Source organism: Aspergillus sydowii (genome assembly GCF_001890705.1).
Source record: "Aspergillus sydowii CBS 593.65 unplaced genomic scaffold ASPSYscaffold_5, whole genome shotgun sequence".
Classification (NCBI taxonomy): domain Eukaryota; kingdom Fungi; phylum Ascomycota; class Eurotiomycetes; order Eurotiales; family Aspergillaceae; genus Aspergillus; species Aspergillus sydowii.
Window position 1 is genome coordinate 2,169,685 of NW_024467863.1, and position 27,301 is coordinate 2,196,985.

At 50.6% G+C, this 27,301-nt stretch overlaps 14 protein-coding genes and 1 non-coding gene across 15 annotated transcripts; 8 read left to right on the forward strand and 7 right to left on the reverse strand.

Annotated features, from left to right (window-relative positions):
- Window positions 1-516: 516 nt before the first annotated feature.
- ASPSYDRAFT_89954 (HNH endonuclease signature motif containing protein) lies at window positions 517-1,785 on the forward strand (the record flags this gene model as incomplete). The annotated part of the gene is made up of 1 exon (XM_040852252.1): window positions 517-1,785. One exon carries the CDS (start codon window positions 517-519, stop codon window positions 1,783-1,785), a length of 1,269 nt encoding a protein of 422 aa, XP_040703047.1.
- Window positions 1,786-2,346: 561 nt separating this feature from the next.
- ASPSYDRAFT_45672 (non-canonical purine NTP pyrophosphatase) lies at window positions 2,347-3,463 on the reverse strand. The gene is made up of 6 exons (XM_040847090.1): window positions 3,249-3,463; window positions 3,105-3,178; window positions 2,873-3,017; window positions 2,768-2,804; window positions 2,660-2,721; window positions 2,347-2,602 (listed from the first exon to the last, which is right to left on the reverse strand). The coding sequence occupies exons 1-6, from the start codon at window positions 3,411-3,413 to the stop codon at window positions 2,528-2,530; spliced, it is 558 nt and encodes a 185-aa protein (XP_040703048.1). The 5' UTR covers window positions 3,414-3,463; the 3' UTR covers window positions 2,347-2,527.
- A 197-nt stretch (window positions 3,464-3,660) lies between these two features.
- On the reverse strand, window positions 3,661-7,670 carry ASPSYDRAFT_89956 (uncharacterized protein; the record flags this gene model as incomplete). Its single annotated transcript, XM_040852253.1, has 12 exons — window positions 3,661-3,744; window positions 3,848-4,636; window positions 4,685-5,147; window positions 5,196-5,539; window positions 5,607-5,636; window positions 5,685-5,759; window positions 5,813-6,094; window positions 6,142-6,444; window positions 6,571-6,999; window positions 7,052-7,077; window positions 7,129-7,225; window positions 7,281-7,670. 12 exons carry the CDS (start codon window positions 7,668-7,670, stop codon window positions 3,661-3,663), a joined length of 3,312 nt encoding a protein of 1,103 aa, XP_040703049.1.
- Window positions 7,671-8,129: 459 nt separating this feature from the next.
- On the reverse strand, window positions 8,130-8,531 carry ASPSYDRAFT_89957 (uncharacterized protein; the record flags this gene model as incomplete). Its single annotated transcript, XM_040852254.1, has 1 exon — window positions 8,130-8,531. One exon carries the CDS (start codon window positions 8,529-8,531, stop codon window positions 8,130-8,132), a length of 402 nt encoding a protein of 133 aa, XP_040703050.1.
- A 1,062-nt stretch (window positions 8,532-9,593) lies between these two features.
- Window positions 9,594-10,750, reverse strand: ASPSYDRAFT_45673 (class I SAM-dependent methyltransferase). The gene has a single exon (XM_040847091.1). It carries the CDS (start codon window positions 10,680-10,682, stop codon window positions 9,828-9,830), a length of 855 nt encoding a protein of 284 aa, XP_040703051.1. The 5' UTR covers window positions 10,683-10,750; the 3' UTR covers window positions 9,594-9,827.
- A 1,009-nt stretch (window positions 10,751-11,759) lies between these two features.
- On the forward strand, window positions 11,760-12,818 carry ASPSYDRAFT_45674 (DUF4396 domain-containing protein). Its single transcript, XM_040847092.1, has 2 exons — window positions 11,760-12,169; window positions 12,258-12,818. The coding sequence occupies exons 1-2, from the start codon at window positions 11,830-11,832 to the stop codon at window positions 12,548-12,550; spliced, it is 633 nt and encodes a 210-aa protein (XP_040703052.1). The 5' UTR covers window positions 11,760-11,829; the 3' UTR covers window positions 12,551-12,818.
- A 144-nt stretch (window positions 12,819-12,962) lies between these two features.
- On the reverse strand, window positions 12,963-13,406 carry ASPSYDRAFT_31858 (uncharacterized protein; the record flags this gene model as incomplete). Its single annotated transcript, XM_040844917.1, has 2 exons — window positions 12,963-13,118; window positions 13,170-13,406. 2 exons carry the CDS (start codon window positions 13,404-13,406, stop codon window positions 12,963-12,965), a joined length of 393 nt encoding a protein of 130 aa, XP_040703053.1.
- A 717-nt stretch (window positions 13,407-14,123) lies between these two features.
- On the forward strand, window positions 14,124-15,066 carry ASPSYDRAFT_1004249 (uncharacterized protein). The gene is made up of 2 exons (XM_040839716.1): window positions 14,124-14,839; window positions 14,906-15,066. The coding sequence occupies exons 1-2, from the start codon at window positions 14,440-14,442 to the stop codon at window positions 14,974-14,976; spliced, it is 471 nt and encodes a 156-aa protein (XP_040703054.1). The 5' UTR covers window positions 14,124-14,439; the 3' UTR covers window positions 14,977-15,066.
- On the forward strand, window positions 15,007-15,727 carry ASPSYDRAFT_45675 (uncharacterized protein). Its single transcript, XM_040847093.1, has 3 exons — window positions 15,007-15,341; window positions 15,412-15,476; window positions 15,538-15,727. Exons 1-3 carry the CDS (start codon window positions 15,115-15,117, stop codon window positions 15,591-15,593), a joined length of 348 nt encoding a protein of 115 aa, XP_040703055.1. The 5' UTR covers window positions 15,007-15,114; the 3' UTR covers window positions 15,594-15,727.
- An 839-nt stretch (window positions 15,728-16,566) lies between these two features.
- ASPSYDRAFT_45677 (glutathione S-transferase family protein) lies at window positions 16,567-17,430 on the reverse strand. Its single transcript, XM_040847094.1, has 2 exons — window positions 17,212-17,430; window positions 16,567-17,143 (listed from the first exon to the last, which is right to left on the reverse strand). Exons 1-2 carry the CDS (start codon window positions 17,379-17,381, stop codon window positions 16,579-16,581), a joined length of 735 nt encoding a protein of 244 aa, XP_040703056.1. The 5' UTR covers window positions 17,382-17,430; the 3' UTR covers window positions 16,567-16,578.
- Window positions 17,431-17,686: 256 nt separating this feature from the next.
- ASPSYDRAFT_1004293 (uncharacterized protein) lies at window positions 17,687-19,470 on the reverse strand. Its single transcript, XM_040839717.1, has 6 exons — window positions 19,105-19,470; window positions 18,924-19,044; window positions 18,847-18,872; window positions 18,762-18,798; window positions 18,179-18,704; window positions 17,687-18,114 (listed from the first exon to the last, which is right to left on the reverse strand). The coding sequence occupies exons 2-6, from the start codon at window positions 19,039-19,041 to the stop codon at window positions 17,706-17,708; spliced, it is 1,116 nt and encodes a 371-aa protein (XP_040703057.1). The 5' UTR covers window positions 19,042-19,044; window positions 19,105-19,470; the 3' UTR covers window positions 17,687-17,705.
- Window positions 19,471-19,840: 370 nt separating this feature from the next.
- On the forward strand, window positions 19,841-21,911 carry ASPSYDRAFT_150929 (uncharacterized protein; the record flags this gene model as incomplete). The annotated part of the gene is made up of 3 exons (XM_040842056.1): window positions 19,841-20,262; window positions 20,310-20,728; window positions 20,827-21,911. 3 exons carry the CDS (start codon window positions 19,841-19,843, stop codon window positions 21,909-21,911), a joined length of 1,926 nt encoding a protein of 641 aa, XP_040703058.1.
- Window positions 21,912-22,071: 160 nt separating this feature from the next.
- ASPSYDRAFT_t93 lies at window positions 22,072-22,143 on the forward strand. Its single transcript has one exon. It is a non-coding gene; the product is annotated as a tRNA-Glu (tRNA).
- Window positions 22,144-22,860: 717 nt separating this feature from the next.
- ASPSYDRAFT_45682 (uncharacterized protein) lies at window positions 22,861-23,244 on the forward strand. The gene has a single exon (XM_040847095.1). The coding sequence runs from the start codon at window positions 23,008-23,010 to the stop codon at window positions 23,191-23,193; it is 186 nt and encodes a 61-aa protein (XP_040703059.1). The 5' UTR covers window positions 22,861-23,007; the 3' UTR covers window positions 23,194-23,244.
- A 677-nt stretch (window positions 23,245-23,921) lies between these two features.
- helE (3-ketosteroid 1-dehydrogenase helE) lies at window positions 23,922-27,033 on the forward strand (the record flags this gene model as incomplete). The annotated part of the gene is made up of 2 exons (XM_040849525.1): window positions 23,922-24,102; window positions 25,352-27,033. The coding sequence occupies 2 exons, from the start codon at window positions 23,922-23,924 to the stop codon at window positions 27,031-27,033; spliced, it is 1,863 nt and encodes a 620-aa protein (XP_040703060.1).
- Window positions 27,034-27,301: the final 268 nt, after the last annotated feature.

Below are 27,301 nucleotides of genomic sequence, written 5' to 3' on the forward strand. Positions count from 1 at the left end.
ACGTGTTACTTTAACCGGCAGAATAGCTACATGTAGGCCTAATTAGGAAGCAGCTTGGTACGAGCGTGTTCAAACTTTTGTCATACCACTGTAGGTGAAGGTAGCTATTGGACAGGATCAAGTAAGCTTCTAATTGATAACTACATAAGCTCCTACCAGAGCTAGGAGGTTCGGTGTCTCATCCCACCGCCATCTCAAAGTATATTTGCCCAATACCAAGCTTCTATCTCTGGGTCGAGGAGTGCCTGCCCCAGATATCCTAGGAACCCTGTATTTATGAGTCACCCCCGTCGTCTCCTGGTGTTTGAATCTTTTCCACAGCGCATCTCCCATACCTGACTCCTATCCTCCCGCAAAACAAGCACTCCACTATAATATCATCTTGATTTTGATACCAGTGTTCTCGATATTGTCTCAACTTGGGATACTGTAATTTCAGTGCCTCCACCCTATCCATTACTCCTAGGACTATCACCATCATCATCATTGTCATTGCCGCCTCCGTCGACCTCTACGATGTCAACCCTCAAACGAGCCGCACAAAGCCCTGAGCCTCCTGGGAGCCTCGAAGAGCAACAAAGACAGATAAACGACGGCATACGGGTAGCGAAAAAACGAGTTAAAGGACACGGCTCCTTCAATGCCCAGTTCTGGGCAAACTCTTGTGAACTCGAAACCCTCCTGCTACAGAGAGCCGAAACAGATAGGAAGATATCGCTACGAGATTTCGAGGGCACAGCCTCTGAATGGGAACAAACAGATAAAGCACAATCCATATTCCAGCAAATAAAAGCTCAAGAGACGACCATCCAGCTGTACCAAACCCGAGCGGATGAACTGGAGCCTACAAAAAAGGGCCAGGCGAAGCGCACCCTGCGTGATGGATTTATGAAGCTCTTTTGCACAAGCAAAATGGGCATGAACATCACGAATACTGGCCAAGGCGCCAGAGACTCCCGCATGCAATCTACCTTCCGACAGGAGCTGATCAAGACCGGGGACGCCAAACATCCCAAAAATGATGATGCGCTCTGGTGTCCCGTTATGGGGAACTGGTTCGATGAAGACTTTATGCAAGCCGCCCACCTCTTTCCCCATATGCATGGACAGGAAGTCATGGATACCATATTTGGCAAGAAGAGGCCACCAGAGCTTTTCTCACCGAGAAATGGCTTGCTTGTTTCTCGAGCGATCGAGAAATATTTCGACTCCGGCAAATTCGTGATAGTGCCCGACCTCCCCGACCGGCCACCACTCGCAGAGTTGATCTCATGGGTCCAGGCCGAATGTCGAGGCTACCGCGTAAGAGTCATCGACCCCAAATGGGAGAAACTTGATCATGCAGTTTCAATCCACTATGGTATCACATGGAGGGAGCTGGATGGGAAGAAACTGCAATTCCGGACCAAGTTCCGGCCAGCTGCCAGATACCTGTACTTCCATTACTGCATCCAAGTGCTGCGGCGGGCTTGGGGCCACAACATGCAGGGGGGTTCACTCCCGGTGCTTAGAGATGAAATAGGGCGCCCCTTCTGGGGAACGCCAGGCAGATATATGCCTAAGAACATGCTTCTCGCACTGGTCGAGGAACTGGGTCACGACTATAGGGACATTCTGGAGGGGGCAACCGGTAGTAGAGGGGATTCAAAGCTGCTTGTAGAAGCAGCGGCAAAACAGATACACCGAAGGCCAGCACTAAAAAGCATGCCATGGCAGACCCAAGATGAGGAGGAGGATACTTCAAGTACTGATGTATCTGATTCAGAGCTCGACTCTGGGGCGTGATTTGTTTTGTTTTTTTTTCTAGTACTGTAGGAAGGAGCGGCCAACGGGTTATATGATCCTGTTCTATCCCTCCTATCTTTACTGTAGCTAGTTCCTCTTCCTTCAACTCTTTACCATCGTTCTTCAGAAGTTTAGTTTCTAGTGATCATTATAACCAATTGATATATTTGGTTTCCATTCGTTCTACCTTTCCATTATCGAGATATCCACATTGCGGCCACTGCATCGTTCAGTACCTTTGCAGCAGTTTGTTGTTTTTGACGGATTCAGACCGTTGACTAGGTATCTCATCCATGCTTTATTAAATTCTAGTACATACGACCACAGGGTGTGGAAAACAGGGCTTCCCGTCCGCTCAGCCGTACTTAAGCCACACGCTGGCTGGTTAGTAGTATGGTGGGTGACCACATGCGAATCCCAGCTGTTGTATGTTTTTTGCTCACCTTTTTCCAACTCGTCGGGTTCTCAATCCTTCACCGGAAGGCTGGACAGCAGTATGAGCGACGGTCTCGATATGATGAGTATCAAAACCCGACGGTTACTGTGGGATGGCAAATCAATGACAACTATTAATATTCTGGGCAGACCCACCGGCTAATTACAACTTATACAGGTCTAAATCTTGACAGAAGAGACGTAGTAGCGGAATTGATGGTTGGATAACAGAGACATGAATGATTGGGAGCTTGAATATATAGAATCAGTCACTGTCCCTATTGCTACGGGCCGGCAGGCCAAGGTTTTATTGAGGGAACTCCGTATTTCGAAACCAGTCAGTAAACTTCGATAAAGCCTTCCACCGATGCGATAACCCATTCTACGAAGGATATTAGACGATCTTAGAGTGAGAAACAAGGGATAGGTAGTTACCGACCTTCTTTTTGGGACTCATTTCGGCCAATGTCTCCCCATCAACCTCAAATATTGGTTCCCAGCCTGTTTACGGTTATTACTGTACTCGCGCTGTTGACTCTCGGCTTACCAAAAGATGAGACGCCCCTTGGCAAGACTATCCGTCCCTGCCTTGAAGTCAGCGCACGCCATGCTGACAATTTTAAACGTTGTGGATGCTGAGGGCGATACATACTAAGAGCTTCCCTTGGAAAATCATTGGCTCAGATTCTGGTCCCAGAGAATACCCAAGTGTGCACACAGCTTCAGCAGTTTTATCCTCATACGGTTCCAACAGCCTACATAAACCAACATTGCCGAGTGCCTCGACAAAAGGTTTCCTGTTGCATAAGCGTATCATGTTAGTGGGAGGAGTCAGAGGCACTATTAATGCCTATACAAAATACAAGCGCTCTGGCGGTACTAACACGTATGGGCCGGGCAATCCTTTCAGCGCATGCATCTCCAGCGCCGAGTCCTCCACCAGGACGGGGCCATGGACCTTGTAGACCACGGGTTAACAGCTTCAACGGAAAGGTCTAGTAATTCCATTGCCTCGGGACACGGCGTACCTTTTGCGCAGCAAGACGGCATTTCTCCCGTGTGATCTCTTCCAGGGTGCCCTGGATCTCAGGTAGATCAAGAGCCACCGTCTTAATAACAGCACTGTGCCCGAGTATAGCTTTCACCTCTGAAACCTTGTGCTGATTCCCGGTGACGAAGACTAGATTCGCCATGGCTGAGCTTCAGCGACTGACGACTCGGTCCTGGGCTCCTTCCGACGTCGAAAACACGACAACAAAGCTGGAGGCCTGAGGCTGCAAGAGTGACCCATTGAGACATTACCTAAGCGAACAAAACAGAGCCCCACCAAGGGTAGCCAGGGTAGCCAATGGGCTTCTTTCCGAGTCAATTATATACTAAGGTACAGTACGGAGTGAAAATAAATGAAACTGAGGAAAATAGATAAACCATTACACTTTCTCAAACTGCTTGAAGCTGGGGACCAAGTGCAGCTGCAATTTCGTCACTATCAATACTCATGCCCGGGACTACCGAGTACAGGCTCTGAAATACAATTATATAAAATCACGTTCAACCTACATCCAGGACAATAAGTAGAATACCTTTTCTTCATTCCATCAATCGCCAAACTGACTAGCCCCTTTACATTTCCTGCGGCTGTAATGTCCGACAGACTGATTTGTACACCCAGACGTTTTCTCGCCCACGCCCTGGCTTCAATCGCAATGAGAGAGTCAATAGGGATACCAGCCAACGCCTTCAAGTCAGGCTTTACGACAGGACCCCTGGGGCTCGGTGACTTGATCATGTGTCCTACTTTTACTATCAGGAATTCCTCTGTAGAAGGGCGGTTGAGGAGTTCCGGCTCGGACTCAACTTGGGCGACAAAGTCGACGATGTCGTCCACAGTGTCAGGGTCTTGCTGCTGCCTCTGGGCTCGATTTCTGAGGATTGCGAGCCGGGTGTCGCCGCGCTGACGGATCCATGGTGTTGGTGTAAAGCCTAGGATGATGTGGTTTAGGTCATATTGATTCGCTGACGAGCCCAGCGCAGAGGATGAATGGTATACCAGGGCCTCTACTGCATCTAGCATTTCCCGTTTTCGGATGAATTGGAATTCGAATCGGCCGCTGAATGTTTTGACGAGCTCTGGGCAGCGACTCACATAGCCTATATCGGCTACCGGGCCGAGATCCAGGACGGAGGCTGGCTGGCCGAGAGCATGTCTGTGTCTGGCTAAGGCGTGGATGAAGGTATTCGCGGCCGAGTAGTTGCACTGGCCAGCCATTCCGGCAATGTCTGTTATGGATCCAAACATGACGAAGAAATCTAGGGCTGCGTTCTGGAACGCCTGATGCAGGTTCCAGGTACCGTTGACCTCGGCGGTCAGTGGGATACTCCAGTCTTCGAACGCCATCCGTTCAAACGTTATGTCCTAGGAAACATGATTAAAAGCTAGTCCCTAAAGATGAAAATAACATACCTTCAACGCCAACGCGAGTTGGAAGAGCCCTTTGACCGGTTTCGGGCTATGCGATATAGCCTTTTGCACATCAGACATATCGGCCGCTGTACCGCGGACGAACACCACCTCGCAGCCTTGACATTTGAGCTCTTGTTCAAAATTTCGATGCTCCTCTGTTGTACCTGCACTTGGTGAGAGGTATACTAAACACCGAGCTCCTTTTTCTACCATCCAGTTGGACAGGGCCCGTCCTAATCCACCTAGACCGCCGCTGAGAAGGTACGCTGAGTCCGGCGAAAATGCAATGCCCGCCCGGGTATCCCTTGTGGGTAGTGTGTTGAGATCCTCTGGCATTCGAACCAAAATCTTGCCGATATGCTGCCCGCTCTGCATATGGCGGAATGCAGCTGGTACATCGGATGCGTCGAAGCAGGTCACAGGCAAAATGGGCCCTACGAGACCTTGATTCACTGGAATGAAGCTGCAGGGCATTAGCATGGAAGACATATGAATCAATGGTATAGAATACAAATCAGCAGATTGATCCGTCGCCTCTTCCATATATTCTCCTAGATCCACCGTGATGAAGGATCTTCTGCCCACAAAGTGCTTCATCGGCAGCATCGCGTCGGCCAGTACATCCCTTCTGCTGATATCAAACATTGTCCCTCCTGGTGCTACACATTTCCATGATGTCCGGAGCAGCTCGCCACTTAGGGAGCTCAACACAATATCCACTCCATGACCGCCCGTCTCGCGCATGAGGTCGGTATAGAACGATGAGTCGCGCGAGTGGAAGATATCAGATCGTGGAATACCGAATGTGTCCATCAGATACTGTACTTTCGTCTCACTCCCGACGGTTGCATATATCTACCGTTGTTAGAAGTGGAATTAATGGCGGGAGAACCCTAGAGTTACTGTCCATCAGATACTGTACTTTCGTCTCACTCCCGACGGTTGCATATATCTACCGTTGTTAGAAGTGGAATTAATGGCGGGAGAACCCTAGAGTTACCTTGGCGCCTATGCCTTTGCATATCCTGATAGCCGCTATCCCAACGCCCCCAGCTGCTGCATGAATCAATACAGACTGCGAAACGGTCATTAGAACTGTTATATTCAACAAATGCGGTGGCACCATACCTGGCCACGTTGCAGATTCCCCATTCGCAGTAGACACTGCGCTGCAGTTAGAGAGACGATTGGCGACGTCGCGCCCTCCTCCAGCGACCACTCCCTGGGAAGTGGTATCACTTTCCTGGAAGAGAGTATAACATGTGTCGCGAAACACCCTGGCCCTAGGAATATCACTCTATCTTCGGGCTTGACAGTAGAGACGCCAGCACCTACTGCCTGAACCACCTCACTCCCTTCCAAGCCCAGTTGGTCTGGCGTTGCAATGAGCCCAAGGGCTGTAATGATGTCCTTGAATTATGTTAGCATCACGATTTGCCGCAGGCAGCATGAATTACCTTGAGGTTCAGTCCAATATATGCGACCCTGATGAGAACCTCCCCCTCCGTCGGATTGGAAAGAGCATCTTCTCTCCAAAACATCGTGTCCAGAAGCCCTGTAGATTCAATACCTAGCCTCCTAGGGGTACAGCCTCGCACTGGACTGTCAAGCTCAATTCCCATATCTGCAGCCTGGAACCGTCCAACGTGAATTACCCCGTTGCGGAGTACATATTCCTCTCGCGGCGTTTCATCTGGCCCTTGTATTCGGCGCAGGTGGTCGTGCACTTGTAGCAGATGCGAGATGGTATTTTGGTTAAACTAGTCGACATCAAGAGCTGACAAGCTCGTGCCATCTGTGTGAGATTCCCCATGAAGCGCGCGCAAAAAGCCATGAATCAGTCCGTAGCGTGGATCGGCACAGGTAGCGTGTGACGTTTTGGTCACCCATAGCACGCGCTTTACCGATGGGCTCAGTAGGAATGTCTTTAGCTGCTGGAAGGTCTCTTCCGAAATATTGAGTAGGAACGGCCCTGTCGCGTCGAGTAGCGAGATGGCATCGCCTTCGTTTGGCGGCGCTTGTTGGTCAAGAGTACATATTGTCACTTGATGCCCTTTCAGTGTGAACTGCTTTACGACGTCCATAGCCCATTTTGAGTGCTTGTCTGGCACCAGTATGTTAACTATCTCCGGTCCTACTGGTGGCACCGGGCAGCGTGATACTAGGTTGACGAGTAGATTGGTCTGCTCATGGATTGCAAAGTCGATTCCGTTGAATCCAGCCGTCTTCAACTCCTGTCTCCATCTGTCTACTGAGACATGGGGTTTGTCGATACGCTGGTCGTTTTCACCTACCCACCAGCCTGGGAGTAGGCCCTGTACGTGATTAGGAGTGGTACCTATATTACAATGTCAACAGGAAACGTACGAATATATACTCGGCTCCTCGACATTCTATTAAGACGCTGTTAGCTCGTTCGAAAGGAAAAGGAATGTGAAGCATACCTTCAGCAAGTTCCTGCAGGAACAACCGACCACCCGGAGCAAGGAGCGATTTTATGTTACACAGCGACCTACTGAGACTGGGTGTAGCATGGATAACCTGTTCAAACGTAGTGAGCCTTGGGTATAGTCAAAAGAGGTAGAGGCGGTCGTACATTAGAGGCGATAACCAGATCATACTTGCCCAACTCGATACCCTGCGCCGCAGGATCCTCACTGATATTCAAAACGGCGTACTCCATGCCATCATACCTTGAGAACCTCTCCCTCGCGGCTGCCAGGAACCCCGCCGAGACGTCACTAAAGGTGTACTTTGAGTATAAGCAAGTCCCATCTGGTGCGTGGAGATATTCCAGGAAACGAGCGGTTGCGCTCCCCGTTCCAGCTCCTACTTCAAGAATATTCAATTCTGGATTCAAGTGCCCCAGGGTTGTGAAGAACTCGCTACATGAGTCGAAAGATAGAAGCACATTGTAGACGTCCTTTAAGCTATTATCTTCCATTAGTAGATGCAGCGCATTGACAGTTCCCTTGAAAACGCCCATGATGTTATCCAAGACCCGGCGCATGCAGGCGACCAGAGGAATAAACTGAGGGTACTCATCAGCTTTCTCGGTTAACCAGGCTATAATGTCTAATAGAGCAGAGGAGTCAAACGGGCAGTCCGGTGTGTATCTAAAGTTAGATAGCCTCCAGGTCCCCTGCTTCTGTATCCTGGACTGACCGAGCGATAGCTACTGTTTGTACTTGAGAAGGTGATCCTCCATGGGCTTAATATCCTTCACTTGAGAAGCAGTTTCTGCTATAAAAAGGTCGACCACCCTGTCGCGTACCTCGGTGTCAAGGGTCAGTGGTGGTAGTGGCTTTGCCATCGCTGCAGCGGGTATAAAATCGATATGAGGTATCCATACAGGTCTTGAAGCCAGATAGTCTTCCTTGTGAACTGTAGTGTCATCACATAGAATGTGAAGCCGTGCGCCTGTAATTAAGAGGACGGTCTCCTTTTAATCTTGAGACATGGCACCCACTTCTCCAAGAATAAAGTTCTCCTTTCCTGCATCTGTTTGGGCTTGGACATGCAGCTGGTTAGTTTCTGGACTAGTGAGGATGTTCTCAAATAGAACATGGAGACTCCTGATATTGATATTGTGGGTCAAGCCCTGAAATATCGCCACCGAGAGCAGTTGGAGGCAGCGGTCTATAGTCGTTGGATGCATGACATATCGGCTCGGGGACACTTTCGCTGTCCGGACTGTGCCTGTTGCTGAATGGCCTGTGGGGTCTGCATGGATTTCGTCCAGGCCACGAAATTCCTGGTTATAATCCATTCCAATCTCCCGTAGACCCTTGTACCAGGTCGCAGTATTGACACGACGCTTTAGACTTGCTCCCTCTGCCAACGGCATATTGGCCGGAACTGAAGAGGACGGGGCAACTCACACCTGACCGGCGCAGACCCGTATTGGTTCACTGGCCTGGACGGAGATAATTGAGAATTTGTACCAGTCTGAGTCCTGAATATCAGAAATGCGGGCTGGTCTGAGATTGGTGATCAGCTCTACTGACTCGCTGCTGTCAATAAAGAGTGCGCTTTTAAAGATAAGGTAGCTAATCTAGTACTTGATATTCGCTGAGTTTGCTATTTGCTGAATTGCCTCCCCTGCCATTGCAATATATCCAGCACCGGGAAAGAGTGTCTTCCCTAGGACCCTATGCCCGTATAGCCACGGAGTATTGTTAAGGGAGAGTATGTTTCACCATGACAGCTCCAGATCTGTAGATCCTAATACGTGAGATCCTAGTAGTTCATGGTGAGGGTACTTCTGGAGTCTCCAGGCCTCGACGGCAGGTGTCTAGCTCCAATATCTGGTGTCATGCTGCCACGGGTATGGAGGTAAATCAACAAGGAGGTTTCCCTCGCTGTTGATTGTATGAAATTTGAGAGAGGCACCGGCAGTGTAGAGACTTCCGGCAGTGTATAGCACAGATGTTTTAGGGTCTTCCCCTTGTACCAAGGACGGAACATACGAGCAGGACTCGCGATGGCGGTGCTCTGACAAAATCTGTCGTAGTGGCCCAGAAAGGGCTGAATGGGGTCCAATCTCTAGGAAGACCTGATTGGGTTCTTTCTCGGAGTCCAGTATCGCATTAGTTGCTGTCATGAAGAGCACAGGGGACTCTAGATTCTGTCGCCAATATTTACCATCGAGCTGAGATTGGTCTGTAATACGTGTTCCAGTGACGGTCGAGAAGAGTGGTATTATAGGTGAACTGCCCCTCGGCAACCCCTGAAGAGAAGCCTCATACTCTTCAGCAGCGTCCTGCATTTGAGGAGAGTGGTATGCTTTGTCGACTCGGAGCAGACGGCAGAGAGAGTCAGGCTCATCGAATTTAATTCTCTCCCCGATGCTTAGACGGTCTTGCTGCCTACTTAGGCGGTACATTGATTTAAGCATAAATGTACAATGGCCGATTTCTGTTATAGAGAGGAATGTATCACAATTACACGGGCCTTCCTGTATTCCTATCACAACATGGCAGTATATTAACAACACCCTGTAGGTAGCCGCGCATCTGTAACCTTGCAGCAACACATGAAGGAATGAGCAAATCACCTATCACTCGCATTCTTAGATATCCGGACACTTTCTTCATCGTGACAAGCATGTAGCCTTGTTCTGGTGGAGAACAGGCAGGCCAACCTATTTCTGTGCAACAGCCACCCATGCAACCATCTCGATTCTTGCCATGGTCCTCTCCTCTTCACTCAGACTATCACGAAGCTCATTGGCCCATTTCTCCTTCTCGTCCTCAGTCCACCCATTTGTAACATACCCTAGTAACCACGCTCTCATGATAGCTAACAAATCATCCACATCCCTTCCTCTATATCCGACCGTCCTTTCCTGTATCTGGATCTTCTCACTGTCAAACCCTCCCTTCTCCAGCACCTCAACAAGCTTTTCCTTCGTGAGCCACTCCTTTGGCATGGGTATTTCCCATGGCTTCGAATCCGGGAAAGCCCTCAGCTGAGCTTCGTGAAGCGGCCTGAGATACCCGAGCTTTGACCAGGTTGAGATAAAAGCAGTCCCTCCGGCCTTCAATGTGCGATACACATGGGCCGCAGCCTTCTCGGCTTGTGGAAAGAACGGGAACCCCAAGTTCGTGTACGAGTGTGTAAATATGTTATCGGGGTACGTCAAATCCTCCGCATCCATAACAGAGATCGTCAATCCGTCGTTGTCTTGATCTTTTACCCATCCCTTGGCACGAGCCACGTCGCTGAAATTGGCAACCATAGACGGGGCAAGGTCTGCTGCGAATATCTTGGGCTTGGGCTTTGCGCCGGGGAACAGACCCATGATCTCTGATGTCATTATCCCCGTTCCGCAGGCGTTGTCGAGGATTATGGATGATGATTCTATCTTGGGGTCCAGAGTGAGGAGAAACTGCGCGACCTCTCTGGTGGATCCGCCTGTCATTCGCTCGTATGCATCGCTTGACTTGTCGAATGCTGCTGCTGCGGTGCCGGGTGCTGGGGTTGGTGTTGAAGGCATCTTTCTGAGACCTGGTGTGTAGTTGGGAAGGGTTTTTTCCTATTTGGACGTTCTGCTTTGCTTGTCCGATGTAACCTGATAATTGATAACGATCTCGCTGCTAACAGGTGGTATATATGTTGGGACGAGCACCACCAAGGTACGCGCGTGGCTGAGACAGACGAGGGGCTTCATCCAATACATTTGAGGCCTCTGACATCTCGCTCGTATTAATATCACTGTCTCTAGTCACAAGTTCGGATTGGTTATTGGCACCGGGTTGGAGTTATTCGAGGGGGGTGTACAGGATGCAGCGCAAGTGAGCCAGCACCAGTAAAGCCGGAATGCAGTACTTTCAACTGCCAGTAATTCAGCACTATTCAAGGATTACTAAAGGTTGTCGGCATATAACTAATGCAATAGAAAGACGGCCTAATACTGCTAGTGGGTTTCCATAGTTAAATGGTATTTCAATAGGTTATGAGCCGAGGTTTATTATCCAATAAACCATGAGTAGGTAGGATGTATTAATATATTTAAATCCCTATACTAATAGATCATGTGCTTGAACCCCGCCTAGACTGTTGAATTACAGCCATACAATAACATCCACCTACTAATACTAGGATTAGTTAATCTATGGATTATAGAATCCAGTATTATAGAATCTATCTTTATAAATGGCTATTAAGCCGACTTTCTAAGGGGTGTATCAGTATATAATATAATAGAAAGACGGCCTAATACTGCTAGTGATCTTTTATGGCCGAATGGTATTTCGATAAAGGTGGACTTGCCACTGTTGTCCTCTTGTAGTGCGGTTTCACCTCTTTGGATATTGTATATATATAATTGCCGGTTGCGGTACCGGTACTTCCTCTCAGTACTTCTTGTTGTTTCCCGACAAGCACTGTTTATCCGCAGTGTGTCCCCAGCCGACTATATTTGCTATGTACAGTGTCATTAACAACACAATTATTTTGTTCATATTGCAGTAAATACCCCGTTCGTGGTCTCCGCAACAGCATCGCACGTGACCGGATGCGCCTTTTTCGCGTTTTCTGCCCAGGGATTAAATATGAAATCTCGCCTTTACGCATCGCAAACATTTTATGATTTTGTAAATAATGCCAGAATATCAACTCGCGTCATGTTACATCCCTCACAGATGACATTCCTGTGTCGACAGCGGCCACTTTTAGAAGGCCTGCGTGGCAGTACGCGCTTCCTTCCGAGCCTCGCCGCTACTCGACCGGTTCACATTAGCAAAAAGCACTCGTCCTCGACATGCAAGAAACAGGCCCAAACTGCTCAGGATGAGAATCTACCAGCACACAAATTGTCACCCATTCAGCGCGAGTTCTGGACCTCTCGCTCCACGTGGCGACGGGCGGGAATCAACACGCTGCAATGCCTGATCGGATGCTCCATTGGTGACTTCTCGGCCCTGTGGATGCTGCAGACGTATTCCCCTGATCTGGGGATGGGGACTATCATGGCTGTATCTAGTATGTACATACATTTTGCATTATCCCTTCTCACCTACTTGGAATGAACTGTATTGTCTCATGTGGCAATAGCACTAACGCCGAACAGTGGCCTCAGGCATCACAACGTCCATCATACTGGAGACGGTCCTCCTCCATCGCGGCCCTGATAGGCTTTCGTGGTCAATGGCCGCTCGGACAGCAATGGGGATGAGCCTCGTATCGATGTTGGCTATGGAGACCGCGGAGAACTTGGTCGATTACCATCTTACTGGGGGCGTGGTGGCCCTCGATGACCCGCGCTTCTGGATGGCTGCTGTGGTGTCGGTTGGCGCTGGGTTTCTTGCGCCGTTACCGTATAATTATTGGCGGTTGAGGAAGTTTGGGCAGGCTTGCCATTGATTGTTCATCTGAAGGCGTTGAGGACTGTATATATACGTTGTTGACAAATGCATCTGCGAATCGCCACTCCCACTGTCCATAAAGATTGTTCGAAACTTGATTTCCGATTGTCATTTTAATAGAGATCTATTCGAATAGTTTATCGAAATTGCTAGTTTGCATCATTTGTTCTAGAGGACGCACAGATAGGGTGTCAGACTGGGCAGTGCATTGCGGCTACCAACTTAGGGGAGCTGAGAGAAATTTCCCGCTAATATCATAAGCGATACCTCAATATTCCTGTCCGGTAATGTCTTTTTCCTGCCGAAAGATATCACTCGTAAGTCGTTCCACTTAGATTTATTGATTGTTTTCGCCATGGCATCTATACGCTGCACTACGTGGTTGTTTGTAGTAGCCGAATCGCAGCATCTCACAATAAAATGGCAGAGCTTCTGTCAATATACTGTACTTTTTCGTCAACGACAGGACGAGGTTTTGGGGGGCACAGTTCTCTCAGCTCCCATAGATTGCGAGCTGAGCCTCCAGCCCACATACTCCCTTTGCCAGTACCCTCGGCTTCATAAGGCTATGCGGCTTCGTTGTATTCGCTTATGAGCGGTGTCTTTACATACAGTACCTTCATACGAGACAAGATCCCTCTATGGAATACATCGACCTGCCTCTTGGTGCTGACATGGCTTTCGTCATCCTCAACTTCGTCATTCTCTGCTGGGGGAAGACGATGAGCCTCGTCAGAGGATTTCCACCAGGCTCCATAGATAGTCACCAGTCCAGCAATAATCCATGCTGTACCGGGATATACCCATCCGGCGTATTCCAGTAGCGGATCAATATCGCTGTTTTGCTCGTGCATTGAAGTAGTGCGCGCCCCAAACGCCTTCTCAAGAACGTTGGATGGAACGTCACCAGTAATCACCTCCAGAGGGCAGCAGGCATGCGCAATGCCTCATCAGCTCACCGGAGTTAGTGAGGTAGAGCTGAACTGATGCCAGAGTATCCAAGAAGTAGCTGTCTAAGCGAAGCGTGGTTCACGAATGTCGCGCCGCCTGGCCTGGCCTTGATCCGAGATCGCCAGTGATAACCCCTTTCACTCCAATACAGTGCTTTAGCTTGATCAATCAATGTATCGACTTCATATAGCTGACAGTCCTAAGTTAGAAAAGGCATGGGCAGCAGAAGATAGGGCAGCAAGTGGGTTGCGAGCGAAGACATAGCCAACAGCTATCGAGAATAGCGAACTGTAAAAGGCAGTGAGGACTGAGGATAAGCAGCCACTGCAAGGCCAAGGTACCAATGACTCTGCCCAGCCTGATTGAAGGACGGACACGTCAATTTTCTTCAGGCTGGCGTTAGGTGTCGGTTCCACCACAGGTAAGCTGATGTCGATCATGGACGGCCTTAACAGGGATCCTACACTGTCAAGCTCAGCCCAGAGTCCCTGTGCTTGCGAGAGCCATCAACAGCCACCCGCTGTTAGGCAAGTGCTAGTTGATGCTTGGTTCGTCTTCTAAGACTGTGGATTGAAGAGTAGTTCTCTTGTCTTTCCTTCGCTCCCGATGACAGGGATCATGCGAGCTACTCCACCATACGGCGAACTTGGCACACGATATGCCCTAGATAGGATCTTGGGGGGAAATAAGACCACCGAACTGCCGAGGTTACTCCATCGGGGGGCCTAGAATTTTAGCTCTGGTGTAGAGATGAATTTCCTTCTCCTACGTTAAATAACCGCATTCTTCGCGATATTGAATGACAACGCCAATGGACCCGGACAGGCGTACTGCGCCCTGGGCTGCCTCTATTCCTGCGCTTTCCAACGCAGAATCGTTCAAGCGCTCCTCCAGTATTAAGAGCGGATACAGAGCACTGAGAATTTAAAAGAGAATATGAGGCACAGGGCGTGGTTCGCCTGGCTGCGACGACGTGGTCTCCTATTCGTTTTGAGCCAGCGGGCCTTGACTACGGAAGGCGCAACACTTATGCAGGGCGAGGATCAGTACCTGATCAAGATTGCTTCAATGGTCGCCTTGACGCTTGGCCGCCTGGCTGCGGTGGTGTTTCTGTACGTCGTACTCTGGGTCGTGCATCCTGTGCCCTACATTCTTCACCTAGGTATCATGAAAATTGGATGTAGTGTTGACCACTCAACAGTCCACCAAGGGCTCCTATTTCCTTTCCTGGTGTATGCAACTAGGCTTTCTTCTTCAATTATGATGCATACAGCGCTGGGGGATACGGCGACCACTGCAAGCCACCGTCATCTTGAATGGAGCGCGGTCGCCCAGAGTAAGCTCCCGATCCTTGTATAGCAAGAAAACAAACCACTCAGTCCGTGACATCGAGGATACATAGCCACGTTAAGGCGAGCAGCGACATCGGTGAGAGAATTTACCATCAAACCCAGCTTCAACTACCAGTTCTGAGGCCTCGAAAAACTATATAAAGGGGCACCTATCCCGTCAATATCCTCAATTCTTCTCATCATCAGCTCAATCGACTCTCAGTTACAAACCAATTCAGATTCCATATCTTCCCAACCAACTTTCAAACAAACAATCAAAATGAAGGCCGCTACCGTCCTCTCTGCCCTTGCCATCACCACCGGCGCCGCTGCTGCCGGCGTCCAGTGTGGTGGCGAGCCGTACGCCCCCGTCAGCAACATCAAGAACTGCATCAACTTCCTCAAGGACAAGGGAACCGCTCAGTGCAAGGTCGGCGGCAGCAACGGCGGTTTCTGCCAGGATGGGGATGCTGTGATTCTCGGCCACGGTACCAAGCAGACCAACTGGTATGTCAACCCCTTTCTGCGGCGGAAATTTATCGTATGATTGTTGTATCTGACATATTTCTCTTTCTAGCCAAAACATTGCCGCCGCCGCCGAGGCCATTCTCGGACAGTGCACCAAGGGTAACACCGCTGGAGGTAAGCCGTCTATTGCTGATTTTGCTTTTCTGTGGGATTTTGTCGGCTGATTATAACTCAGGACGCTCCACCATCGGTGGTAACGAGAACATCTGGATCACCGTCAAGAAGGCATAGATTGCTTGAACTCTTGCCAACGCATAAGGATTCATGGGGGTTGGAGATCTAGATATAGAGCCATGGTTCTGTCGGAAAGGGGTTGCTAGCAATGGTTGGACTGTCACTCTTTTGATGGGGTACTTGCAAGACGCCTAGAATGTTATTTTGTTTTACTATATTTCTGTGTCATGAAGTAGTCCGTAGCTTAACCTTCCACCATATTCCGAGTAGGAGTTGTGGCAGCCTTGTTTTACAGCTGGAACGGGGGGAAACCTTTAACTACGTCAGGCAAGTCTGAGCCAATTGAGCTTTGGGGGGTGTAGCATGTTTTAATTGCAGAAATTTACTACCAATATACCCTGGCGTTACACTGTGGTCTTCAAGAGCCCCTCATGCAGCTGAAAGCGCAGAGTCACCCCCGGAATACAGCGCCAGTTCTGATTTGCACCCAGTCTTTTAGTCCGTGATTAGTTAAAGTTGGATATGACCCGATGTTTCCAATTTCAAGTGCTAGAAAAAAGAGTCAAGGGAATTTTATAATGATATGGTATGGATCTGCAGTTGCAAGCTAATTGATCTGTAATAAACCACCATTACAAAAATCAGACTCGTTACTTTGTTAGGTGTGTTAAATGGTGGCGTACGGAACCGATAGCGCCTTCCTAATAGCTCTATTCATTTATAGTTTCCTAGTTTGGTATATTGCAGCAATAGGCAGGAGCGATGGGGACGGTCGTCCCTTCCTATCATAAGCATGTCTCTTCATTGCACCTTCTTCCTTTGAACAATGTATCTATCAGCAAGGAGTGTCCCTTCCTGGAAGCGGCCTGGCTCCCATTCAACTCACCATAAAGAATCCCATGCCACTGCTTTTCCCAGTATGCGGCCCAAAGCTGTCAGCCACGTAAGGGAGACAGAACAGAAGACGTTATTTAGCAATATAAAGTATCATTTCTGCATAGAGTATCCGAAAAATACATACACATTGAGACCCGCCCGCAATTCAATCCTTCTTCTCCATATAAGGCAAACACGCCTCATAAATCTGCCTAAACCCATCATACTTGGAAATCCGCTGGAAGACCCCCTCATCAACAACCCTCGCACTCTGAAGAGCCCCAGCAATAAAGAAATCCGTGTAACTCGGCCGGTCCCCGAGCAAAAAAGGCCTGTCGGCCTTATCCCTCTGCATCAGGTTGTCGACAGCACGTACATTTCCATCCGCCGCGTGCCATGTTTCGTCCTCGTCTAGGAGCAAGTCCTCAAGTCGACTACGTCCGATTTTGGTCTCGCGCGTCTTGCGGAAGTATTCTCCCGCTCGGGGTGAGAGGATGTTCACCTCGCGCGCCATGACGGATTTCCCGAAGACGGTGCCGATGACGGCGCGCGACTTGGACTCGATCTCGCGGCCGAGTGCGGAGGTCAGCGGGACTGGTGGGGTGGGGTAGGTCGATTCGAGGAATTCTGCTATCTGGGCTGATTCTGTGATGTATTTGTTGGTGGGGATGTGGTGGATTGTGGGCACGGTGTATTTTATTGTGGACTCTGTGGCGGCTGCGGGGATGCCGCTGCGTGGGTGGGGTGGGGATTGGTTAGTTTAATTATATGACAGGCGACGGATTTAGAACGCGCCTACAGCTCTTGCAGTGTTGGCTCGATGTCTGGGAATTCGAGGAAGATGGTTCTGTAAGGGATGCGCTTGTAGTTGAGCATGAGGCGGATGCGCCAGACCACGGGGGAGAAGCAGATGTTCTTGGTACAGGCGAGGTCGTAGAGAACAATCTCGGGCTCAGGTAGGGCTGTCATCTTGGCTGAGTAGCTGTTCGTGATATTCAGTAACGGCGTTGGGATGGTGACACGTGCACTCAGGGGTTGACAGAGAGGGGGGAATATTTAAATACGAGGTGTCAGCACAAGCCACTGCCAGTGACATCAGTTGGTAAGAACATCTGGTATAGACAGGATAGCTCATCACTTCACACCACAAGAATAAAGCCGTCGATTTCGATGCGGTCGCTAAGCCTAATCGATCACCGAATCAAAACTATTTTGGCCTATTTGGCTGCAGGTGGCGTCAAATCATGAATTTGTAGTCTATCAGTAACTTTTATTATACACAAACTTTTCACCTCATACCCCGTCCTTTGGCGATACAGCAGAGTGCGTTTCCGTTATTATTCGCTCCTGACTCGTCTCAGTCCCGTCATTCGTTTTAATATTTCCCATCATCACATAAGAAGCGCGATCTCGACCCCGGCGTGTGCCATTGCCGGTGCCACTCCCAGACCCCCCCGTTATTGCCCAGGAAGTCCCCGGCACTGTCCGTCGACGCCGCTCCGTGGTGCGGTCAATGCTGGACCAGATCCGAGGCGCAATGCGGCTGATCAGGGCCGGGAACGCGGTGGCAGATGCAGTCATGATCGCAACATTCACTTCTATGCTGGAGGTGATATGGCCAATATCATAGGTGGGGTCTGGGTTGTTCGGGCGAAATCTGTGCGCGTATACTGCTAACCGGGCGATTCCGACGAGGGTGACTCTAGAGGCAAATCGTGGTTAGATGAGAGCAGTGGTTAGTGCACTGGATGAATTGGGAAACGTACATTACACCCATGCTCAAAACCGCAATGATAGCAATCTTTCTGGTCCGGTTCATCTGCAGCCGCCAGACGATGATGCTGGGAATGCATAGCAGCCATATATCAGTTATGATTGTAAAGGCAGCCGATATCAGGAAGAAGTGGATCTGTGAGATGCATGTTCCGCCCTTCACCAGTTTGCCATCCTTCATTCCGTTCTCGTCGGCGCCGGCGGCCTTTTGCGCGGCCAAATCCATTGCAGGCCCGTCGTAGAAGTAGTGCATCGGGGTGCATTGGAATAGATCGGCCAGGAATATAGCGATCATGAGCGCAATGTTGACGCAGAATAAGATTCGGAGGTTCCAGAGGACGACGGGTCGACGGTCCTCGAGGCGGAACAGGAAGATGATGACGGAGGCCTTGACGATGGCTAGGATCGGGTTGTAGAGTAGTTGGTTCGCAATGTTGTATTTCAAGCCAATGGTCTTTTCCTCGATGCTTTGTTCTGGGATGTCCCATACGTGGTAGCCTTGCCATGTTGTTTTCGTGACTATATGATAACAACAGACTATTAGCAATAGGGGGGATCCTGGCGACTGCTACTTACACATCCAGTCTGCGGCTGCCTGTCCAACAGCTAGTAGCTATGTCGGGGTTAGAAACAAGGCCAGATCACAGGGCCAGGTGCATACCCATGCAATTATAATTAAGGCGTCATCTAGCAAATTAGCATGATATCAGAAACGGCTTTGGCCATCAGCGGACTCACCCCAGCCAAATTGTCGGATGAGATATCGCGAGTAGAATCTCAGTATAACCACCAGTGTGCTGAGCGCCGGGAAGAGAGCGAGAACGACTAAACTGGGTTTTTGGATGTTGTCCGCCATGGTCTGCAGGACGGTTAACGAGGTCAAAGTAGCAATGCCTGCATCCGATCCGCCAGAACAAACCTCAATTGGATTATTACAAGGCCTCAACCCATGTCGGCGCCGTTACTCAGTGAAGCCAGTGAAGGTCAGTATTGAGTCTTGTCCAGTGGGTGGGTGCTGGGGATATCAGCTAAACTGGGGCTGATCGCAGGGATCGGTCCAACATGCGACTAGAGCATAAGTACGCCACCGGCATTGGGACGCAGACTCGGCATGCTCTTGAAAAGCCACATCCTCACATTCGGAGGGCGACTGACAAATCTCCGGCAGGATGCGATTCCACCGTGGCCCCCATACTTCGGCCTCGTATAGTTCGTGGTGTTACCGGTTATGGTGCCTGTGATAGGCGGATTGGCTGTCATTTACAAGACGCCAGGATCTGTTACAGTACGATTCCCTGGTTGTCGGGTAAATTGACTTTGGCGTTGGGGGCGGAACCAGCTCTTCATGTATTTCTGGAGATCTAAGTTGAACCGATCGGATGAGGGCTTCCTGGTGGGCTCGAGATTGGCTGCTTCATGTCCCCACACTCTATCTGAAACCCGGCAATCACCGAAACGTGTTCGTCTAGCCCTGATTGGGGCCATTTGTACGGAGGATGGAAGAAAGGGGCCGAGATGCAGCATGAGTCGCGGGTGCAAGTGCGCTGGCTGTGATCACTCCCCTTTTTAATCAAATACCAGAACTTAAAATCGACAGGAAAACTCTCGCTCGCCTGGAGGACGTTTCACACTCCGTCGTATCCTTCCCCGTCAAGATGGGGGTGTTCACGCCGCAAGCCCTATGCCTTTTTCTGGCCACCGTCACCGCAGCTACTGGCAGCCCCTCCAGTGCCCTGGGCAGCACGGTGTCCCCCACTGACAAGGAGTACTTTAACTTCGAGAAAGTCCAGCTCCAGCCTACCGATCTGCAGCATCTGGATGATTCCGAGGCAGCCCTGTTCGGCTTCGATTCGTTGGATGGCCACAATGCCAATATCCCCCGGTCGCAGGCCTCCTGCAAGGTTTATCCAGGGGACGACGCTTGGCCCGACGACGCCAAATGGGCCTCGCTGAACAAGACAACTGGAGGCGCTCTGATCAGAGGGGTTCCCCGCGCTTCCACATGCTACAGTGGCTGGGAGTATGATGCTGCCGACTGCGAATACCTGACCTCGCAATGGACCAATTCGTATTTCCAGTATGTCTGCCAATTGCGTCATTGGTATTATGTCCTAACATCTACAGCCTCCCTGACCCCATCGAGATGTTGTCTCCTGTATACCAGGGCCTCACGTGCCAGCCCACCAATGACACTGACGCAAAGTGTACGATGGGTGGTTACCCTCTGTACGTTATCAATGCCACCAATGTTGCCCAGGTCCAGCTAGGTATCAACTTCGCACGCGAGACGGGTATTCGCTTGGTCGTCAAGAACACGGGTCACGACTTCTCGGGCAAGTCCGGTGGCGGCGGCTCTCTAAGTATCTGGACGCATAACCTCAAGGACGTCAAGTACATTGAAAGCTACGTGGCGGAGGGAACGGACTGGACTGGTGCTGCGTTCAAGGTAGGAGCCGGCGTGCAGGCGTATGAGATCTATAAGACCGCGTCGGAGCATGGTTTGATGGTTGTGGGGGGTGAAGGCCAGGTACGTCTTGCAGTCTGTTGAGGTTGGTCACACTCACTAACATTTTTTTTTGATAAGACTGTCGGTGTAATGGGTAAGAATCAACTGTCCATCTCTTCCTACACAGCTAATGAGATATAGGTGGCTATGTTCTTGGCGGAGGCCACTCCCCACTGAGCTCTATCCTCGGCATGGCTGCAGACCACGTTCTCTCAATGGAGATTGTCACCCCAGACGGAAAGTTCCTGACGGCATCGTTTGTCGAGAACCAAGAGCTCTTCTGGGCGTTGCGTGGTGGTGGTGGCGCCACGTTTGGGGTTGTCACATCCGTTACTATCAAGGCACACCCTACAATTCCCGCGACAACATCGACCTTCAGCTTCGCTACCGGCGACGATATCTCGTACGACAACTTCTGGGCGGGCTTCAGGGCCTTCCTTGACTATTTCATCCCCTACTCCGATGCGGGCATCTACTCGTACTTCTTCATTACACCCACGACAGATGGCGGATTCAATTTCCTCATGCAGCCGTTCTTTGCTCCCAACAAGACCCTCGCAGAGACCAACGCCCTTCTCGATCCCTGGTTCAAACAGTTGAAGGAATTAGGTATCGAATTTACGCCCAAGACAACATACTACGACAACTACTACGACGCATGGCTAGACTCTTTCCCCCTCGAAGTCGTCGAGAAGACAACCGCCGGAACATCCTCGCGACTCTTCCCACGAGAAAACTGGCAAGACGAGGCCCGTCTAAACCAGACCTTCGACGCAATCAAGGCATCCTCCGACGCAGGCCTCATCCTCATCGCCTTCAACATGGCCCCGACTCTCGAGCGCGGCGGAAACCCAGACAACGCAGTCAACCCGGCGTGGCGAAACGCCGTCATGCATGCTATTTCCAGCACCCGCTGGGCTGAGAACGCCACTGTAGACGAGATCAAGGCCGCGCGCCATGATCTCACATACAAGCACATGCAGCGCTGGAGAGACGCAAGCCCGGGCTCCGGTGCGTACCTGTCCGAGTCGGATCGGATGGAGCCGGACTTTCAGCACGCGTTTTATGGGTCGAAGTATGACCGTCTCCTGGCGCTGAAGAAGAAACTTGATCCGAAGAATGTGTTTTATGCGGTCACGGCTGTTGGCAGCGAGTTCTGGCGGGTTATCACTGAGAATGGACTCCCTGCGGAGAATGGCAAGCTTTGCCGGGTCGAGTAGAGAAGTAGATAATGGCTGTTATGCATAGACATATATAATTCTTAATTTCTCCCCGAAGATTCTTCTGTGATGCGCACATTGAACAGCCACCGTAGTATATTTGGCGTGTTTACCAATCTGCATTGCCTTTTAAATGCAATCGGGAAATTTCGGAACCACATCCGATGTGGTGTAATGGTTAACATCGCCGTCTCTCACACGGCAGCTCGGGGTTCGATTCCCCGCATCGGAAACCTATTTTTCGTTTTCATTCCGATCATATTTTTATATTCCGGTGAGGTAATTCACTCTCAGATAGATATAGAGTTGTTGGTGTTGGTTAAGGTTAGTTAGTCACCTGAGTGGAAGGAGGTCGTGCCTTACTAAAGCAACCATTAAGGTTACTTTACTGCTACTTGTATTAATAATTATTTACCCTTACCTTACCTGTACAGTTCGATTACCTTTTTTTACTGTAATATTCACGAATAGCAAGCCTGGGACGAAGTATTGTGCAATATCCGCCAGTTTACGACGGATTGGTGGTCGTTAAGCAAAAGCCCGACGCTTGAAGAACTATCTATATCAGCGACAGTCCCCCAAACGGGCATCAGCAGGAGAGCCATGCACACTATCTTTATGTACTGCAACCACAGAATAATCCGATCATAACATACATGACATCGCTTGATGACACCCAGAGCTAGAGGCGGCAGTGCTGCCAACTCGAATGGTGATAAGCATTGCGGCGTCGTGCTCTGCATAGGGCCGACATTCTGATTTGCCCCCCCGGCTGAGCTTCGCCTTTGAGTGTGTAGATCCTTACCCATCGAAGCTACGCGGCTAGACCGAATAAGGAAAGCAGGTAATCGGACCAATCACGTTCTGTCTCTCATCTTCAGCTGTGTCCAGTTTATGGATAGCCGGGCTTAGCTGCAATAATTGCTGCGGTCGCTGGTATAAATAAGACGTCATATCATTTGTCGCCAGCAGAATCATCCGGGAATCTCTCTTCAAATCCAACAGCAACGTGTCTAGCCTCGTCAATGCCTTCCTAGACGGAGTCCATCTTAGCAACAAGCTCATCCCTGACGACGGCGTCCTGGCGCAGATTATAATGATCACACCCGTGAACGCGCAAAACGGGAACACGACGAGTGTTGACCTTGCCTGGCGGGATGCCCTCTGGCATACGATCATGACAGGTGGCTGGCCGACGAAGCTTCCACGCGAGGAGGAGGCGAAATTGCAAAAGGTGTGGTTAGGGACCATCTCATCTCCATGGTTCTTTGCATGTGGCTGACACTGGAGTTTGTGTAGTGACTATTCTTGTTACGAGGAGGATCGATCGGTGCTGTCATTTCTCATTAGGTATAAGATGTAGTGTACATATTGTCAGTTCTATTGGCAATAAGAACTTATTCCCTTACAAACAGCTTCAAGAACTAAGTCTTGGATGATTTGGCAGCATGTTCACCAGCCCTGATACCAGCAAACACCGAATCAGCAAGGGACAGCCCACTCACATAGCCATTCGAACAGATACCGACAGCAGTTCTCCCAGCAGCGTACAAACCGCCAATACTCGTATTATCCCCTCGTAGAACTAATCCAGTTTTACCGTCCACTCGCAGGCCCCCCAGTGTAAGCCCATGAACGACATGGAGCCCTGTCCGTCGAGGAGAGATATCAAGTGCATAGAACGGGGGTTTCGCAATGGGCGAGCAGAATTCGGGATTCTTGTTCATTGGATCTGCTTTACCCTCTGCAATTGCATCATTATATGAAGCGACAGTATTGTGAAGTTCGGCAGCAGCAGCAGCAGGAAGGGCCAGCTTTGTAGCAAGCTCTTGAAGAGTTGAAGCCTTGACATGGTCCCATTTCAACGAATGGAGTCGTGGAATACAGAATTCCGGCCGGGTCTGTTCACGCAGCTGCTTCAATGCCTTTTCCCGCTGCGAGGAGTCCAGAATGAGATATGCTTTGCCGTTGTGGTCTCTGACAATCCTGTCCGTTAGAAACGCACCGTAGATGTCCTCGCATATGAAGCGCCGTCCGGTCTGCGAGACAATCACGCCCTCGAGAAGCGCTGCCGGGGGATACAGGAACCGCCACGCGGACATGTTGTCCATTTTGTCTACTGAGCCTCCGACGGACTGTCCCAGGCGTATCCCAGATCCGTCATCGCCTCGTGTCCCCAAGGGTGCAACCTGTGAGTATTGCGGGAGGTATTGATTTCGCATATCCTCGTTGAAGGCAAAACCACCGGCGGCCAAAATCACGGCAGGGGCCTTTAGAGACATTGGTATAGCGTCTCTGTTCCATATACGATCCACGCGACTCAAAAACCAGTCTGCGATGCCTGGAACTGCAAGCTGGAATGCCTTCCCGACTGAAGTCAGCGTTCGATGCCGAGAAAAGGTCGGAGCTGACTCGTCGAGAGATTTGAACTGAACACCCCTTGCAGACCCATCTTCATCGACGAGTACACGATCGACCTTGGACGCCGGTAGAAACTTCACGCCTGCATTGATGGCACTGCGAAACAGCGGCTTCCACAGTTGATCCCCCGATAACCCACGACCAACAACACGATGCCCCCTCGGCGCGGGCTTAGCCAGTTGATTAAACGGATACACCTTCTCACTTCCCGAGAAGATGAGATAGTGTTGATCGGTCGGAAAGCTCGTTTTATGGGGACACAGCGACGCCTCGAACTTCACTCCGCGGGACTCTAGCCATTCGATCCGGGTTACGCTCCCCTCGCAGAACCGGCGTAGTGTTTCTTCGTCCACGGCGTCGCGCGTTTCGGCTTTCAGGTACCGGAACATGTTCTCCGGTGTGTCGTCGCCATATCCGACTGCCCTTTGGTGCGATGTGCCTCCGCCGGCGTAGACGACGCCGCCGGATAGAGCTGATGCGCCGCCGCCGTGCGCGTCGTCGAGGAGGACTACTGAGGCTCCTTTCTCGGCTGCGGCGATGCTTGCTGTTACTCCGGCTACGCCTGCGCCGACGACGATGACATCGGGGTCTGGGTGGTTGGGTTGAGTCGCGTAAAGGCGTCGGTTGGTTCCAGAGAAGCTCGTTTGGATGGCTTGCTGCAGCGCTCGCTGGGGGAATGATCTTGGTTTGACACACAGCATGGTTGAGACTTGGACTGTTTAGGAATGTGGAGGATTGACAGAACACAAGTTAAACAGTCAATATGGCAGCTGAGACTAGTCGGTGACAGCGGGGGTGGCTGGGAGTCAGTCAAGCTGCAGTGAATAGTGCCTTGGCATGCGTCCTCCTCATGAAGCCCCTCAAGCTGATCTTTTGCTTAACACATTGTCACTTGCACTATTCTTCTATCCAGGCTAGTTTTTTTTCCATGCAGAGACTCAGACACTGGTCCTGGCGTGCTGTCACGGATGGCAGGCGTATCCGGCCTTATTCCACTAGTACACGACGAGGACATCCAGTCACCAAATTCGACGAAGAGACCGATGTGTTAATTATCGGTTCCGGAGCTGGCGCTTTAACAGCCAGCCTGACAGCAACCAGACTCGGACTGCGCACTGTCATTATCGAGAAAGAATCCACGATCGGCGGCGCCTCAGCAGTGTCTGGAGGAGGGCTATGGATCCCCTGCAATCCAGTCTCCGCAGCCGCCGGTATCAAGGATTCTAAACAGGCAGCCCAGAAATATTTCGACCAAGCCGTGGGCAATGCGGGTCCGGCATCCTCACTCACAAGAAGGAATGCATACCTCGACAACGGACCGAAGGTGGTTCAGTTTCTGCAGCAGCTGGGATTCCAGTTCCATTTCAGCAAGGGATATCCGGATTACTATCCAGACCTAGAGGGTGCAATGGGTGCAGGCGGAGGCCGCACGATAGAGTCAAAAGTATTCAACGTGAAGAAGCTGGATAGAGAGTGGCGGGCTAAGTTGCCGCCCCCGTTATCCCCAGTCGCGATATATGGAAATGATGCGTCGGTGATCGCTCGTCTCATGTCATCTCCAGGTGCATTCCTCTATACACTGCGGATATTGATGCCGCTGATGGCCAGAACACTTGTTGGCCAGGAACCGGTCAGTCTGGGAATGGGGCTGGTGGCCCAGCTGCTATACCTTAACTTGAAGCACGGAAGTACGGACATCCGCGTGAACACGAAGATTTCGCAACTCGTACAGGGGGAAAATGGCGATATTCATGGCGCTGAGGTGCGAACACTGCAAGGAGACTCCACCAAAACTATACAGGCAACAAAAGGCGTCATCCTCGCAGCAGGGGGCTTTGCACAGAGCAGGAAAATGCGCAAGCAGTTCATGCCCAGTCCTGCCAGCACGGAATGGACTAGCTCGCCAAAGGGAGATACAGGCGATGCCATCACTGAAGGTATCCGCGTTGGCGCAGCCACGGCCCTGATGGACGATGCCTGGTGGGGACCAACCATCGTCGACCCGGTGACTTTTAAAAACCATTTCGCGCTTAGTGAGCGTGCAAGACCGCACTGTTTCATTGTTGATTCTAGTGGCTGTCGCTTCATGAATGAGGCTCAGAGTTATACTGATGCAGGACACGCTCAGTATGCCAGGAATGAGAAGGTCAGCGCGATCCCGGGCTGGCTGGTAATGGACACGAACCACCGCAATAAATACATGCTTGGGAGTATGCTACCGAGGATGAAGCCGTCGAAGGAAGCTCTGGCCCGGAAAGTAATGTTCAAGGCGGAATCAATCGAGGAACTGGCGCAGCAAATTGGTGTAGACCCGACAGCCCTCGCATCCACTACCAGCCGGTATAACGAGCTCTGTACAACGGGAATAGACACCGACTATAGCAAGGGAAGCAATGTATATGACAGATTCTTCGGAGACCCTACCGCAAAAAGACCAAATCCAAACATGGGCACGGTGAACCGACCCCCATACTACGCGGTGCCCATTTGGCCTGGGGACCTGGGAACGAAAGGCGGGCTCTTGACGGACGAGTTTCAACGTGTGCTGGATAAAGGCTCACGGCCTATACCGGGGCTCTTTGCTATTGGGAGCACAGCTGCAAGTATCATGGGCCGGACCTATTTGGGCGCCGGGTCGACTTTAGGACCTGCGTTGACGCATGGCTATATTGTTGCCACTTTTTTAGGTGGTTCCTTGTAGTCTTCTATATTTCTATATACTGCAATGAGGGACGGGCAAGAATCACCTTTTGGAAATATAGCTAATCTACAAATTACCAGACTGTATACACCTAGCATCTTGCTCCTTACGCCAGCCCAGACAGCGTACATATAAAAGAACCACCGACGGCATGGTAACAATCATAAGCAGCCCAAGAAACGTAAACGACCACCCTCACCCCATGCTCGATTAACTATATATGGGTGCATTCAGCCCGAGCATGACATCCTGAATATCACAAGTTCGG

Coding starts and splice junctions, on each gene's coding strand:
- ASPSYDRAFT_45672 (XM_040847090.1), bottom strand. CDS start 3,413: ATGGCGAATCTAGTCTTCGTCACCGGGAATCAGCACAAGGTTTCAGAG. Junction 3,018..3,104: donor GGATTGCCCGGCCCATACGT/GTTAGTACCGCC, acceptor CTTATGCAACAG/GAAACCTTTTGTCGAGGCAC. Junction 2,805..2,872: donor TTTTCCAAGGGAAGCTCTTA/GTATGTATCGCC, acceptor ACTTCAAGGCAG/GGACGGATAGTCTTGCCAAG.
- ASPSYDRAFT_45673 (XM_040847091.1), bottom strand. CDS start 10,682: ATGCCTTCAACACCAACCCCAGCACCCGGCACCGCAGCAGCAGCATTC.
- ASPSYDRAFT_45674 (XM_040847092.1), top strand. CDS start 11,830: ATGACATTCCTGTGTCGACAGCGGCCACTTTTAGAAGGCCTGCGTGGC. Junction 12,170..12,257: donor GACTATCATGGCTGTATCTA/GTATGTACATAC, acceptor AACGCCGAACAG/TGGCCTCAGGCATCACAACG.
- ASPSYDRAFT_1004249 (XM_040839716.1), top strand. CDS start 14,440: ATGAGGCACAGGGCGTGGTTCGCCTGGCTGCGACGACGTGGTCTCCTA. Junction 14,840..14,905: donor ATGGAGCGCGGTCGCCCAGA/GTAAGCTCCCGA, acceptor GAGGATACATAG/CCACGTTAAGGCGAGCAGCG.
- ASPSYDRAFT_45675 (XM_040847093.1), top strand. CDS start 15,115: ATGAAGGCCGCTACCGTCCTCTCTGCCCTTGCCATCACCACCGGCGCC. Junction 15,342..15,411: donor GGTACCAAGCAGACCAACTG/GTATGTCAACCC, acceptor TTCTCTTTCTAG/CCAAAACATTGCCGCCGCCG. Junction 15,477..15,537: donor CAAGGGTAACACCGCTGGAG/GTAAGCCGTCTA, acceptor ATTATAACTCAG/GACGCTCCACCATCGGTGGT.
- ASPSYDRAFT_45677 (XM_040847094.1), bottom strand. CDS start 17,381: ATGACAGCCCTACCTGAGCCCGAGATTGTTCTCTACGACCTCGCCTGT. Junction 17,144..17,211: donor GAGCCAACACTGCAAGAGCT/GTAGGCGCGTTC, acceptor CCACCCACGCAG/CGGCATCCCCGCAGCCGCCA.
- ASPSYDRAFT_1004293 (XM_040839717.1), bottom strand. CDS start 19,041: ATGGCGGACAACATCCAAAAACCCAGTTTAGTCGTTCTCGCTCTCTTC. Junction 18,873..18,923: donor CATCCGACAATTTGGCTGGG/GTGAGTCCGCTG, acceptor CTAATTTGCTAG/ATGACGCCTTAATTATAATT. Junction 18,705..18,761: donor GGCAGCCGCAGACTGGATGT/GTAAGTAGCAGT, acceptor GTTATCATATAG/TCACGAAAACAACATGGCAA.
- ASPSYDRAFT_45682 (XM_040847095.1), top strand. CDS start 23,008: ATGATCACACCCGTGAACGCGCAAAACGGGAACACGACGAGTGTTGAC.